The sequence below is a fragment of the Crocodylus siamensis genome, chromosome 2 (assembly GCF_052110815.1).
Source record: "Crocodylus siamensis isolate JL-2025a chromosome 2, ASM5211081v1, whole genome shotgun sequence".
In the NCBI taxonomy this organism is placed as follows: domain Eukaryota; kingdom Metazoa; phylum Chordata; order Crocodylia; family Crocodylidae; genus Crocodylus; species Crocodylus siamensis.
This window is the reverse complement of record NC_143396.1, coordinates 229,606,978-229,622,557: the sequence shown is the minus strand read 5'-3', so window position 1 is coordinate 229,622,557 and position 15,580 is coordinate 229,606,978. Positions and strand designations below refer to the sequence as shown.

At 40.3% G+C, this 15,580-nt stretch overlaps 1 protein-coding gene across 5 annotated transcripts in view; it reads left to right on the top strand.

Moving 5' to 3' along the window:
• The window catches only part of STARD9 (StAR related lipid transfer domain containing 9), a 232,345-nt gene that overhangs the window by 195,247 nt on the left and 21,518 nt on the right, over nt 1–15,580 (top strand). For all 5 annotated transcript variants that reach the window (XM_090033337.1, XM_090033336.1, XM_090033335.1 and 2 more), the window contains one exon: nt 2,583–13,841. In XM_090033337.1, coding sequence (XP_089889463.1) covers nt 2,583–13,841 — 11,259 coding nt within the window. The remainder of the gene's footprint in view (nt 1–2,582; nt 13,842–15,580) is intronic.

Below are 15,580 nucleotides of genomic sequence, written 5' to 3'. Positions count from 1 at the left end.
TGAAGGCCTTATTAAAATACAAGTAAATGACATCAACCTTCAGTCCTGCTTCTCAGCATTTTGTGACCTGGTTGTAAAAAGAAACAGGGTTAGTCAGGCAGGATCTACCAGCTCTGAACCCATTCAGAAGGGCCTGAATCTATTCAGGCTCCGCAAGAGAAGGCTGAGAGGGGATCTGGTGGCTGTCTATAAACTTACCAGGGGGGACCAGCGGAAAATAGGTGAGGCTCTGTTCCCCTGGGCACCACCTGGGATAACAAGGAATAACAGCCACAAATTGATTGAGAGCAGGTTCAGGCTTGATATCAGGAGACGTTACTTTACGGTTAGGGCTGCCAGGTTCTGGAATGGGCTCCCAAGGGAAGTGGTGCTCTCCCCTACCTTGGGGGGGGGGAGGTGGTCTTCAAGAGGAGGTTGGGTAGATATCTGGCTGGGGCATTATGATCCCAGCACTCGTTCCTGCCCAGGGCAGGCGGTCAGACTTGATGATCTGTTCAGATCCCTTCTGACCCTAGAAACTGAAACATGCTGGTTGCCCTTTAGCATTGTTTTTCCTGCTGGATTCCCACAAATGTAATCCTTCATAATTTTTTCAAAGGTTTTCCCAAGGATAGAGATGAGACTAACCAGCCTATAGTTACCCTGATCCTCCTTCCTCCCCTTCTTGAAAATAGGGACCACATTGACCTTTTTCCAGTCCTCTGGGACCTGTACTGAATGCCATGAGTGTCCAAACACCCGTGCCAGTGGTTCTGCTATGACATTGGCCAATTCCTTCAATACCCTTGGATGAAGATCATCTGGGCCTGCTGACTCGAACACATCTAAGTGTCCCTTCACTAGGTTGGCACTAACTGTTGGTAGGTTGGTGTCCCTCCTGTGCCTCCCTGTTGTCCAGTTGGGAGATTTGTCTTGATCCGTCCTCAGGAATACAGAAGCAAAAAACTCATTGAAGGGATCAGCTTTATCCCTTTTATCTGTCTCCACTTGCCCTAGTCTGTCCTGTAGAGGTCCTATGTTATCATGCACATTCTTTTAGCTCCCTCTACACCTGAAGGACTTTTTGTTGTCTTTAATTTTTGCTGTCAGCCTGAGTTTCATTGCTGCTTTGGCCTTTCTGACTCCCTGCAAGAGCAAGCCAAGTAGGTATACTCCTCCTTGGTGGCTACCCCTTTCTTCCACAGTCTGTATACCTCCTTTTTTTTATCCCTAGGCTTTCCTGGATTTCCCTGTTTGGCCAAGAGGCTTTCTTGGCCCTTTTGCCCCCTTTTATGTGGGATTGTCTCCTTCTATGCCTGAAGGATTGTTCCCTTGAGGAATGGCCACCTGTCCTGGACTCCCATCTCCCCAGTGCTCTTATCCTTCAGTGCCTCACTTACTAACCTCCTGAGCTCATTGAAGTTATCCTTTCTGAAGTCTAGCACTTTTACCCTACTGATTTATCTTCCGCACCTTTTCCCAGATAGTGAATTCTAGCAATTGGTGATCACTATCCCTTAGGTTAGTCTGTATCTGCAGATCTCCTACCAGGCCATCCCCTGTAGCAAACACCAAGTCCAGTAAGGCTTTTCCTCTGGTGGAACTGTATACCTCCTGTGTTAGGTGAAGGCCCTGTATGTAGCTTAAGAACCTACATGAATAGTCATATCTAGCTGACTGCTCTTTCCAGCAGATGTCAGGGTAGTTCAGGTCACACATGACAACCATGTCTCTTGAGCGTACTGCCTCTGAGAGCTGCCTTGAGAATTCCAGGTCTAGCTCATTCTCCTGGTGCAGTGGTCTGTAATAGACCCCCACTACCAAGTCCCTTTTCCCCCCAACCCTCTTGTATTCTGACCCACAGTACCTCAATTTGCCCCTCTTCTGATCCCCTCGTGATTATAGAGGACATGTATTAGTCCTTAACATAGAGAGCAATGCCCCCTGACCTCCTTTTCCCCACTCTACCATGTCTGTACAGCTTATAGCCCTCAATGCCTAATTTTTGCTTTTGTATAAGCAAAAATATACCTTCAACTTATACAATCAGTCCCACCCTGCTCCCCTGTAAGTCACCTGACCCGTAGTATTGCATCTCACATTCAAACTCTATGCCTTTGGTTCTAAGACGCTGTACTGTGCAGCACCCTGCCTTAACTTTCCAAGCATGGAATCTCCTTCTGTGCTTTTTGCCAGCTGTACATTCTTGCCTTATTTAAAATAAAAGAAAATGTATTTTATCTTTACTGTATAGTCCTTTACATTAGTAACTCAGAGTTGCACCATATCTAATAATGGCTGTAGCAACTGAGTCTTCATGGATGCAGTGCCTACTTTCTATTTCAGCCCTCTAACCAGTATTATGAAAAATATTCCAGGACGCGTAGCAGACTGTACAATAAAGACTAAGACTAAATAAGATTTTATTCTGCCCCAGGTAAAAACTGTTTTAAAAGGCATTGATATTGTTACTTCAGTGTCTTTTACATTCTATATTAACAATAGCATATTATCATAGTCATAAACTTGAGAAGCATCTTTAAAGATACTGTTCAAACAGTAACAAGAGCTTCTGATTTCTTTTTCCCTTTTTCTTTTCACAGTTCTTTGCTTAAGAAGGAGACCACCTCCAAATCCTCTGAATTATCTACCTCTCCAAATACCTGTCAGTGCCCTGAATGCAGTCCACCAAGGAAATCCTTGTCTGTAAATTATCTTCCCAGGACAGCTAAAGGCATTTCTGGGCGAGATGAGAGTTACAGCTGGTTCCCAGGCCACAGACAGCTAACAAAAAAACTAAAGACATTGTCATTTGGAAACAAAAAAGGAGTAGAAAAAGACTGTGGTAGTTCAGTTAGCATAGCTCATGTCAGCAAAGAGATGAAAAAATCAGATGATAGCACAGGACAAACTGAATATCAAAGCCAGGCCTCTCCAACCTGCTCTCCTGATCATTTTAGAAAGGAAGGTGAGCCTGAAACCTTTATTACAGGGACAAGAGTGACAAAATCCAAAGTGTTAGGAAGTTCAACTCAGCCTGCAGAGAAACACCTAGAACTAAAGGACACTCAGATTTTTAATAAAAAGACTAGAATGGATTTAACAGGAAAGCACCAAGATTCACTTCTGGAAGGCTTTACCAAGGAAATGAAAAAATCAGTAATGGGTGGAAAGCCATCATCAGGGCATCTAAGCCAGACTGCGAAGAACTTGAAAAGAGAGCCAAAGGCATCCTTGTTGAGCTATAACAAGCAGCCAGTGGAACAGCAGGAATTTCTGATGGCTGCAACTTCAGTAGGGAACCTTAATAAGATGAATACCCAGACACCACTCCATTACATTGAAAAAAAGTGGCACAGTGCTGAGATGTTGAGTACTGGGGTATCCAAAGCTGTCACAGATATGCTTGGTAACTGGCAAGAGGATGGAGAAAATGAGTTTTCTGATACTGATAGTTCCTATTCCGTGGATTCTCTTTCCTGTGCCTATGCTAAAGCCTTGACAGAGCAATTGAAACAGGAAGATTCAGACAGGAATAAATGCATCACCAACCCAGAAGATTCTGAAAGTGATGATAGTCAGATGTCACAGGATTCTCTGGCAGAAAAAGAAAGCAAAGCCAAAAAACAAAATAAAAGTCGTTTTTATAAGTTGAAGGTACACCAAGAGCCAATTAAATTTTTCAAAGGCAGGAATGAACAGCGAGTTTCACCCTTGGTAACCTCTTGCATGTCGCGCAGGAGATTGGCAAAGGCTGAAAGAAGCTTTTCCCTAGATAGCCTAGCAGATGCAGAAGAGGTGTTAATGGAAGATCTGGTAGAAGAATCCAAATCTGACTCATCTGATGAAATGCCTGCAGAGATATTCTGGAGGCTGCAGTCTCCTAGGGCACCAACCATACAGCCAGAAGAACTCCATAAGCCAGAAGCCTGTAGCAAAGATATGAAAGAAACAAATTATGAACCAAATCTGAGCAGTTCTTTTTATCTAGATACTAAAATACAATCTCTTTCCAAAAATGCTTACACTCGCCAGTTGAAGGAAGTAGAGGTCTCTTTTGTAGAGGAAGAAGGGGCTCTTCATCAAAAATTTTATTCTACAGGTGGAAACCCTTTATTTCTCAATAATACTTGGTCTTCATATGACTCAAAAAGTGAAAACAACAGTGCCAGAATAGCAGTATCCTCGTCTCACGAACATTTAGAATTTCAAGATTCTTATCTGTGCTCTTCAAGCAAACCAGAACAGTGGACAAAGAAAGATGAGCTAAAGCAGTCAGCTGCTGAAGTATCTTTTGTTTCTGGCTATAAGCAGTTACACCGGATTTCTAATTTATCACTCAGCATAAATAAAATAAACTCAATTTTCACCTCTGGTGCATCAGAAATTCCATTACCAGAAACAGCAATACATCATCAGTTAGCTGTAAGCCAGGTTCCTGAGAGTGGAACTTTACTGAATAAGACTCTTAAAGAAAATGCAAAGTCCAAAGAAAGTTCTGTCTCAGAATCTTCAGATATGAAGTCATCATTTGTCAGTTCAGTAGGACGAAACGCATCATTTGTCCCCATTTCAGCATCTTCTGCAAAACATAGTTATTGTGAAGTTGCTAGGGCATCTGATCCTAAACATGAAGAGCTAAGTGAACCATCTATGTATGGGCCCAGTGTTGAATGCATACAAACATCTAGCTGTTCAAAAAAAGCCTCCACAGTAGGTATTTTGTCACATGTACATGGAAAAGAAGAGGACACTGTCCCCACAACTTATGCTGAGCTATCCAAGGATCCGGTTTTTAAGGAAAAAACATTAGTTTCAGCACCATTTGTGCATGTTCCACAACCAAGAAAAGGTCCTATACACGGAGAATTAGAAGATAGCTTCTTTAGAACAATTGAAAAAACAGACACAGATTACAGCTGTGAAAGTTCAATAGCAGAATCAGAGGCGATAGATTCAAATGCTGGAGGTGCATCTGTTAGTGTGGGTATTAGTGGATTTTCTAGAGATTTGGCTTTGCCTGTATTAGGAACATCTGCAGTAAAGCAAGGAGTAGTTGAAAATCATGATCAGCTTTTTGCAAGAAAGGAAACATCAACATCTTGTGATAAGAATCTCTTTCTTAGCAACTCAATAAATAAGAATGGGAACCATGCTTTAAAGGAAAGTTATACACTTCAGACTCCTGTTGAACAAAAAGAATCTGCTAGTAAGGTAGGGGGGAATAATTCAGTATTGACACAAAAGGTGGATTACAAAGAGATTTCTGCTGAAGAAATAACCGTAGACAAAGGTTTTTCTTCTGGAAAAAAACCCTATCAAACTGATCCTGCAACCTTTCTTCAGGATACTAGTTATGACCAGTCTGCAACACCAATACAGACATCTCCGGAAGAAACAATCTGTACAAAAACAAGCAGAGAGATCTTAACAGAAATGGCTTTGGAAACTACTTCATTTAGACATACTGAGGATTGCGAAGAGAAGGATGAAAAACTGTGCTCACTTGATCATCGTGAATTTGAAAACAAAATTGATTTAACGACTGATTTCCATGAATGTTTACGAGCAGACAATCCTGAATGTTGCTTACCACAGTATACTCGGGGAAACTCTATGATATGTGCTAAAAACAGAAGAGACAAAAGCAATGAAAATAAAGAACATAATTTTATTTCTCTCTCTTTAGGCCAGGAAGATGAATTAAGATACCTTAATGTGAATTTTAAAGGAAGAAATACTGAATTCTCAACTGCTAAAACTTATGATATTAGGGGTGCATCTACTGTGCAATCTAACTCAGGTGCATTTGGTCACAGCACAACAAAATCTAATCTTTTTCAAAGTGTTTTTGAATCTGAGAAATATAATGAACAATGCCAAGGCTTTACAACAGTTAATGAATCTTGGAACTCTGCATCTAATCTCAACATAGAACCCAATGTCAAACAAAGTTGTTCTGGAATAAATTCCAACTGTTCCTGCCCAAAGTGTTATTTACAATGTCAAGAACAGAAAAATAAGGTGCAGAAAGAGGCAGAAATTTCTCTGGGATTTGATGTAGACATTTTCTCTGATATGCAAATTCAGAACAAATCTTTATGTGAATCAAAAAATGAGAAAGAGGCTGCTTTTTTTTGTAAGGATCCCAGTGAAAGCAACTGTTCAGGAGAGGTCTTGCTTTTTGGAGGGACTAATAATTATATGAAAACAGATGCTAGAGAAGTATACGAATACAACACAACTAGATCAGCCAGTGCTTTCGAAGAAGGGAGTCCCTACAGTAATAAAGAATCTGAATGTTTAAAAAAGGAAGTTACTGCAGAAATTCAAGTTATTCCAGAAGAAACTACAGTTCCCCATCAGAGTAAAAAAATAAATAAAAATGAAGACATAGCAAAATTGATCGACAATGTAGTGAAACCAGAGGGCAGTATTTTAGACATGAAATCTAGACAGAGTGAGAAGTTAAGTAATTACTCTGTAGTGGAAACCCAACATGATATTGCGGATAGAAGCTTTAATTTAGAAAGTAGCAGTCTAGATGAGAGACCAAAGGATCCCAGTGAACTTGTAGTTTGCAAAGATCACTATGAAATGTACAAAGAGCTACACACACCAGTACTACACAAAGAACCAGAGAAGGCATCATCTGGAGTGACTGTTGCTGAGGTGGGCTACAGTCATGAATTAGAAGCAGGAGTGGGATCTGCGAGCTGTCTTCAGACAAGTACCTTTCACCAAACTCAAAGGAAAGAAAACGTGGAAATAAGTATTTTGTTACCAGACACTGATGTTTCTGAAATCACTTCTTCACCTGAGAGTTCCAGCTTAACAAATCTCACTCAGAATACTATTGACTTCCTTGATGCTAATGAGGACTTGATGCGAATTAACAGAATGATAGAAAATGTATTGAGTACTGACAAAATAGCCACAGCAAAACAAACAGAAGGCAGCCAGGAAAAGTCTTTAGAAGATGATGAAAAAGAACAAAAAATAATTTCTAGCAATAAACGTGACGTTTGCACAGCAGGCTGCTTGATGCTGGCCCATGAGAACTTTTCTCAGGAAAACAAAGTTGATGGAAGCAGAATTAACTCAGAAGTAACTGAGGGTGAAGAGCAAGTTAATGTAAAAGTGACTGAGGGGTTCATCAGCAGAAGGAGAGGGGAACTACATGCCAGCAAGAATATTGCATTATTTACAGAAGAGACTCCATCTCTAGCACAAAAATATCACAATGAAGAAATTATAAATGAATATGAGATTCCAGAAATATATTTGATAGCTTCTAGACCAGAAGAACATGATGCTTTCACAGTAGACAACTCAGATGGCATTGAAATTAAAAAAAATAGTGGATTACCTGACCTTTGGATCAGTATGGGCATAATGAATACGTTGATGAAAGATGTCGATGAATGTGACAGTTCAGCTGATGATAGTGCTCTGACTGAGCAGCATAAAAGCAGAGAAGAATCTAAAGGACTTGTAATTAAAGAGAACAGCAATACACTTACAAGCTCTTGTACAGAATATCCTGAGAATGATGCATCAGAAAATTTGGATGCAGATACTGTTGGAAGCAGTTCTGATATTGTTTATACTGATCCAGTGCACTCTGTAGTACATGAAAAAGAGAAGGCACATCTGATAAATCTGGTAATGGAGGCTAAAATAGATGTACTAAAAGAAAATGTGAAATCATGTAAAGCACCTGTCTTTAGAACAGACAGGGAAAGGAAGACTTTCACAGACAACACTGAGGAGCTAGAATTGACTACTGCACAAAATCAAAATGAACTTTCACCTGAAGATAAAGGAAATTGCTACCTGTCAAATGATGATAGCAAACTAAACAAGATCTTAAAAGAAAGTCAGTTGTTGTTTAAAGATTTTGCTAGAAATAATGACACCAGTGGCTCTTCAGTTCCCAGTGACCAGCAGAGTATACCAGCAACTGACAAGTCCTCTGAAGAAATCCAACAGTGTTCACTTGAGGTTTTTCCATGTCCATCTGTGAATGACCTATTATATCTTGGAATAAATAATAGTGCAGAATGTGCACAGGTTGATCCCACAGTCTTAAAAGAAAATGCAAAGCCAGTTTACAGCAATGCTGGTAGTGGAGTCATTCTTCCTTACTATGAAACATTAATGGGCAGTGATATGCATGATGAAACACCTAGTACACCTAATAGAGAGTGTATAGATGAATCATTTTCTGATAAAATGCAAGATGAAGAAAGTGTTTTTCAGCAAACCATGCTCATGGAGGAGAGACAGAGAAAACTCTTTGCATTAAAGAGCATTTCCAATTGTGCGGCACCTGGGCAATTTGGTAAGGATGACATGCATTCTACTGCCTATACTTCAGACTGTCGTAATTCAGTAGCAGATGCAGTAGGCCAAGATGTAAAACATAATTCATTTTTCTTGGGAAGATTAGATTCTTCTGAAACTATAATTCAAAATGTTAGTAATTCTTGTGGAGTCCACAGAATGGGGTTAAGTGTATGTAAACAATCAAAAGACTATGTATATTTCTCAGAAAATGCAGCTCAAGAAGGAAAAGATGTTGTGGAATCAAGACTTGTGGTTGATTCACCAAGTTCAGAAAATTCAAATCTGCTTATCTCTACAGTATTGAAAGATCAAGGAGAAAAAATGAAGCAGCATTTACCTGAGGCCTCTCTGCAGGCAACTTCTGATGATATTAATTTAAGTCAGAAAGAACTTCACCCATTGGCACAATGTGATCAGACACAGGAATCTCCAGTTGCAAACTGTATTAAAACAGGTTGTAAAGGTCTTTGTGAAAGGTTTCCTGATGTATTAACATATCAAACTGAGCACAGTGAAATTCAGGCATACAAGACTCCTATAGAGCTGTGTGTAGGATATCCTGATATTTCTGCATTTGCTTCTGAGAATGCATTGACTCTTTTAGAAAGATCTATTCAGCCCCCATGGAAAACTGCTGCTTGTGCTGAGGACTCTCCAAGATATAATATTAATTCTTACAATTCTAAAACTTCCACTAGTCTACTGAATAGTCCAGATTTAATAGAAACCATTGAAGACAAAATTGATGCTGTTTGTTTTGAAAAAGCAAAGTACTTCAAAAGCGAATCAGCTGATCTGGGTGTTCCATTATGTTTTTCTGATGATCTTGCTACCAGTCAGAAAGAAGATGAAGGCAAACATTGTTCTACCCGTAGAGAAAACACAGACATGCAGCATGTTGAACTCTCTCAAGAAGTTGTGGGAACAGATCAAGTAGAAAAGCAAAATAAAGATTCTTTCCTGAACTGCCACGATGAAGAAGAAAATATGAAGTCTTCACAGTCAGAGGACTCTGGTAGCAGTTCTAGTATGAAAGTACCAGAGATAAACTGTCTTAAATATCAAAGTCTTGAACAAATGAGCAGTAAGGAGACAAAACCTCTTCCCTTCTGCTCTGTAGAGGATTTTTCAACATGCACTGTATATCCAAGTTACAACAGTCTCAGTACCTTTGATACTTCCAGTTCAGCAGAGGACTCAAAACCTCTGATGTTTAACCAACTTGAAGACTCATTGCAAGACACTTATTTGGCTGACCAGCTGTCATCTACTGCTGCAGAACCTCACTCTGTACAAAAAGGAAGGGAGAGAGCTTTTCTTCAAGGATTTCCAAAAGCTTGTTACTCATCTTTAAAAATGTTTTCAGAATGCCCTCTTACTAGTGACATTGGTTACAATGAAACTAGCAGATCTGATGATTCACATACAGCTACTTTAAACTGTTCAAAATTTGCTAAAATACAAATGCAAGAGAGTCAATCTGATGATTCGGTGGTATTTGACCAGCAGTCCTCTACTTCAGGAAATATTATGTATTCTCTTGCAAAGGAAAACAGGCACGTTCCGATGTCTCATACAGAAGCTACCTCAGATGCAGACCCTTCTGCAGACAGAAAATCAGTCAATAAAAATAATTCCAAACCCAACAATGTTCAAGAGCACTGGGATAAAATTCCACCTCAAAAAGGTTTAGAAAACCTTGAGAAAATACATAATGAAAATATTTCTATGCCGTCATTATCACCTTTTTGGGATACTGCAAGAGCAACTCTTAATAGAGAAGCTAATGTTAGACAAACACTCAGCAGAAATGAGAGAGAATTGCATTCAAATACTGAGAAAGAAGTTCCTGTAACAGAGAGAAAGCAAAGAAAAATATTTTTAAGGAAAGACCACATGGAAAATCAAACCAGAGCATCATCAATTTCTGCCAATGACTTTGTGGACCCACAAATTACAGCATCAAAAAACCTATCTTTAGGAGATGCTGATGCTGATTCTATGTACATATGCAACTTGTATTGGCCAGTATGTCCCACAGATAATGAAGATGCTTACACAGATTTACAAGACAACTGGCAGCCTGTACATGCCAGTGAAGATGATCAAGGTAGACCTAATATAAATGGTGGAAAAGATCTGATTCATAGCAAAAATAATACAAGTTCGAGCTTTGAAAGTCATACTGACAATACAGACTATAATCCACCAGTGGCAAATGAGACTTTGAAGTCAGAAAGGCTAAAACTTTCTGGAATGAATAGTGAAAATACCTCCTTCGGGGTTTTGCCAGAAGACAACTGTTTGCCTCCACAAGAATCCCCATTGATGCTACTTAGGAGCAAAAAATCATGTTTTGCTACACAAAATACAAAGACCAACAAACAAGAGGAACAGAAATCATGTTTACATCATAGGCTATCAGCCCCAGCAATTGCTGCGATCTCTGATCTCGAATACAGTCCAGAAACTTCTGCAAAGACAGACCTCTCTTTGTATCCAGCCTCTAAATCACTGCAGGAGTTAAATATGAGTGTAGAGCCTCCATCTCCAACAGATGATGATCTTCACGGAATTGAAAGATTTTCAAAGCAGGCATCAGATAATTTAATGCAGGCTAAATACAAAACCAGATTTCAGCAGAGATCAGTACAAACTAAGAGATTTGCAAACTATGATCCAAAAAATTTGCAAAACTGTGGTGAGAGAACTCAACGCAGCCACTCCCGAGTTCCCTCTCTTGTTCACTGTCCACCTGCTCTGGCACATATATCTGATAATTCTATAGATACCAATGCAAATAATACTTCGGTAGCACAGTGCAGTGAAGGGGAAGAACTGAGAGAACAGTCAGAAGAAACAGATTTGTTTTTACCAGACAATAAAGATGCAATGCATTTTAGTTCAAGTGATATCAACCCATATATTCACCCATGGCAGCAAGATGGACCTGGCAAGATTGGTTGGAAGCAATATGTTTTTGGGAGTGCAAGTGATGTCTCTTGCAATCAACCTCCTCTAACCCTGGATAATCATAAAGTTATGAGATGCTCTAGTGTGGATAATGGATTAAATTCACACAACTCCCCTTTTCATTCTCATCTCAGTTCATATGCTACTGCAAAAGTACTATCAAGCACTTTAAGCAGTGCTGAAGATCTTCAGGGATGGGATGACATGAGGCGAGATTTTGAATCTACATATTCAAGTGACAGCACCAAACATTATGGTAATGCATCCAGTGAGACACTGGAGACCAATCCAGAAAACAGAATAATGAAGTTAAACAATCCTTCTGAACAACCTGTTAACACTTCCATGCAAGTTGATGAAATTGTACTACTTTATCCATCTGAATCAGAAATAGCCTCCAAAAAGTCACAAGGAAGTACTTGTGAACAGGGAACACAAACAGTGGGTGCAGGAAGATATAAAAGACACAGAAGGCACCGGAGAAGCTATACAGATGTTTCTGCAAAAAAGCAAGAGACAAGTTTGTTTCCACAACCTTCTTGGGGAAGCATGCAAAACTTGTCCATGCACCTGTCACAGCTTCTTCAGAACACTTCTGAGCTGCTGGGAAACCTCTCTCAACACAACATCATAGATAGCAAACAGGAAGCCAAAAGCAAAGGAAGATTAATTGATGTAGATACTGTAAGGGCTACTGTGTTGGACAGCTATACTCAAACAACAGCAGATATTGGCATTCAAACTGATATTTCAGAATACCTACGAAGCAAATATGAGGAAAATTTGATCAAGGCCAAAAAGGGAATTGAATTGACAAAGAGTCAGGAAGTTAACGTGATTGGAAAAGGAGTAAGTCCTGAGGCAGTAAAGAAGTCCCCAAAAAAGAAGGATGTAATTTTAGCTCTTCAAGGAAGAACTCGAGGAAGCAATGAATCGAGAAGGCAGAGTGTGCCTGACTTCAGTGAGAGTACTGATGATGTTTTGGAAGATTCCTTTATGCATCTGCCTATGTTAGCTAGAGCCTCCACTCCCATCTTAGATTTTCTAAAACCACCACTAAATGCACAACAGAGTGTTGCTTCTGGTAGTACCAGGGTTTCATCTGTTGCGTCAACTTTGCCAAGTTCAGGACATGATGAATCTTCCTACACTGTTGTTAGTAGTCCCAGTTCTAGTAACTTTCAATCTACCACCTGCTACACTCAGGAAAAAAGAGGTGCTGATGAACTTGATACCACAGCAGAAAGAAAACTTTGTTATAAAAACAACCTTCTAGTTGATCGAGCTTCTTCACCTATTCTTACACTTAGTGCCAGTCCAAATAGTCAGATTACCTGTAGCAAGTCAGTTTGTTCTATCAAGGGTTCTGTGGAGCATCCTAATGATGCTTCAGGTTTCCTTATTAATCAAAGAAAGCATGGGCCACGTCCCTCTGGCTCAGAGCCTCACATCGATAATTTTTCACAAACAGAAGCAGATAGTGAATCTAGCCCTTCTAGAGACAACAAAAAATTAAGCAAGAAATCTGGAAACTTCTCAAACACAACCAAAGAGATTTTAGGAATAAATGTATCAAAAGACTCAAGGCAAAAGCACAGATACGCAGTTGATAAATGTACTACAATTCAAGCAAAAAGACTGTATAATTCAAGTAGCACTCTAGAGGTTTCTGGCCATGGGGAGCCTTTAGTTGACAGAGAGCACATTCCAATGAAACATTCACTTCACTATATGTATATCACCAGGAGAGGAAGAGGCTCCTTTGGAGGAATTGGATATGGAAAAAACACTGGAGATGCTGATATATCTTTGATTAAAGACTGCTCGCAGACTTCTTGTATTGATGAATGTAGACATTCATCTCCAAATTCTGACTTACTTTTTAATCAAGAAGTTAGCACACATTGGTCAAGTAAGACAAATGTTGATGAATCCTCACAACACCAAGCAGAAGCCTCTTCTCCACAGTTCCACAATTCCTATTGGAAAAATCAAAATACCTGCTCTTTCCCACTTTCTGACATGAGTGACATGCAAATACCATTTCAAGATGATGATACAGCATCAATCTCTACAAGTGAATGTAATACTGAAATTCTTCTAAATGAGAATACATCTTTAGTGAAAACCCACAGGCCTCGAAGTTATAGTCTTCGTGACTTGCCCATGCACAATAAATTTAGCAATTGGTGTGGAGTGAAGGGCAGTCCTTCTTCTTCCTTAATTAGCTCGAGTGGCAGTGCTGCTGATTTACAAAATCAGGTGGAAAAGAATCTAATCAGTAAACAGGCAGCTGAAATTCAAGGGAAATCCCAGCTTTCTGAAAGTAGAGCCAGAGAAATTGAGAGGCTTCAGAAAGAGCGTGCCCAGATTATGTCTGGCATACATCTGGATCTGAACCAGCACCCTCTTACTGTAGAGCTTACTGAAGCAAAGCTGAATTATGGCATTGGAGAAACGGATGCAATGTTGAGGATTCTTCAGAATGGGACTGGGGAGGATCTGACCTTAATTCCGATAAAACAACAACTCTATGAAAGGTATATTTGTTTGTGGATCCTTATATGTAACATAGATCTTATGTTCAACATAACAGCTCATATTTTCTAATTGTTTAACTGAAGAGCAGTGAAATGTGTGTAAAAAGATGTAGTATTAAGATTCTCTTATACAAGGTAAACGATAACTTGAGAGCAAGGTTTTTGCATGATTGAAGGAAGTAGGGAGGTTTACAAACTATAGGATTATCAAATTCTAAGTGTACCCTTTTATTAAATGAACAAAACTCATTAACAGATATGGAAATGATTACATGCAAATCTCTTGAGTGTATTCCATTGATGAGAGCCTGCAATGGAGAGTTTCACCTCTCTCTATTTATAGAAATAGCTTACAGCTATTCCTCGCTTAACATCATAGTTATAGATTCATAGATCCTAGGGTTGGAAGGGACCTCAACAGAACATTGAGCCCGATTCCCTTCCTGGGCAGGAAAGAGTGCTGGGGTCAGATGACCATAGCCAGATGCCTATCCAGCCTTCCCTTAAAGACCCGCAAGGTAGGGGAGAGCACCACCTTCCTTGGAAGCCTATTCCAAATTTTGGTCACCCTCACCATGAAGAAGTTTTTCCTGATGTCTAGCTTGTATCTGTTCACCGTCAGTTTATGGCCATTGTTCTTTGTTACCCCAAGAGGCACCCTGGTGAACAGAGCATCTCCAATACTTTGCTGCACCCCCCTAATGACTTTGTAGGTGGCCACAAGATCACCTCTCAGCCTTCTCTGGCAGAAGCTGAAGATATCCAGGTCCCTTAGTCTCTCCTTACAGGGCCTTGGCCTGTAAATCCTTAACCAGACAAGTCACCCTCCTCTGGAGTCTATCCACATCCTTCCTAAAGTACAGTGCCCAAAACTGGACACAGTACTCCAACTGTGGTCTGACCAGCGCCCAATAGAGGGGAAGTATCACCTCCTTGGTTCTATTTGCCATGCATCTGTTGATGCATGATAAATTGCGGTTAGCTTTGCTGATGATTGTCACACTGACGACTCATGTTCATCTTCGAGTCTGCTATGACTCTGAGATCCCTTTCCACTTCTGTGCTGCTGAGAGGGTCACTTCCCAGCCAGCATGTGTGCTGGATGTTTTTACACCCTAGGTGCAGCACCCTGCATTTGTCCTTGTTGTACTGTATCCTGTTGTGTTATACCCACTTTTCCAACCTGTCCAGGTCTGCCTGGAATCACTCCCTACCCTCCAGAGTGTGCACTTCACCTCACAATTTAGTGTCATCTGCAAATTTGGACAGAGTACACTTCACACCCACATCCAAGTCACTGATGAAGGTATGGAAGAGTAGAGGTCCAAGGACCAAACCCTGTGGGACCCCGCTACCCATATGCTTCTAGGTTGATACCAACCCATCTACTACCACTCTCTGGGTGTGACCCCCAAGCCAATTTGTCATCCACCAAACCGTGTAAACATCTAAGTCACAGCCTCTTAATTTATTTATGAGAACGGGATGAAATCCTGTATCGAAGGCCTTCCTAAAATCCAGGAAAACGACATCCACCTCTACTCCTGCGTCTAAGCGTTTTGTGACCTGGTTATAAAACGAAACCAGATTAGTCAGGCATGATCTACCTGCTACGAATCCATGCTGGTTGTCCTGCTGCATTATTTTTCCCACGGGATTCCCACAAGTATGATCCTTCATAATCTTTTCAAAGACTTCCAAGGATGGAGGTGAGACTGACTGGGTTATAATTACTCGGA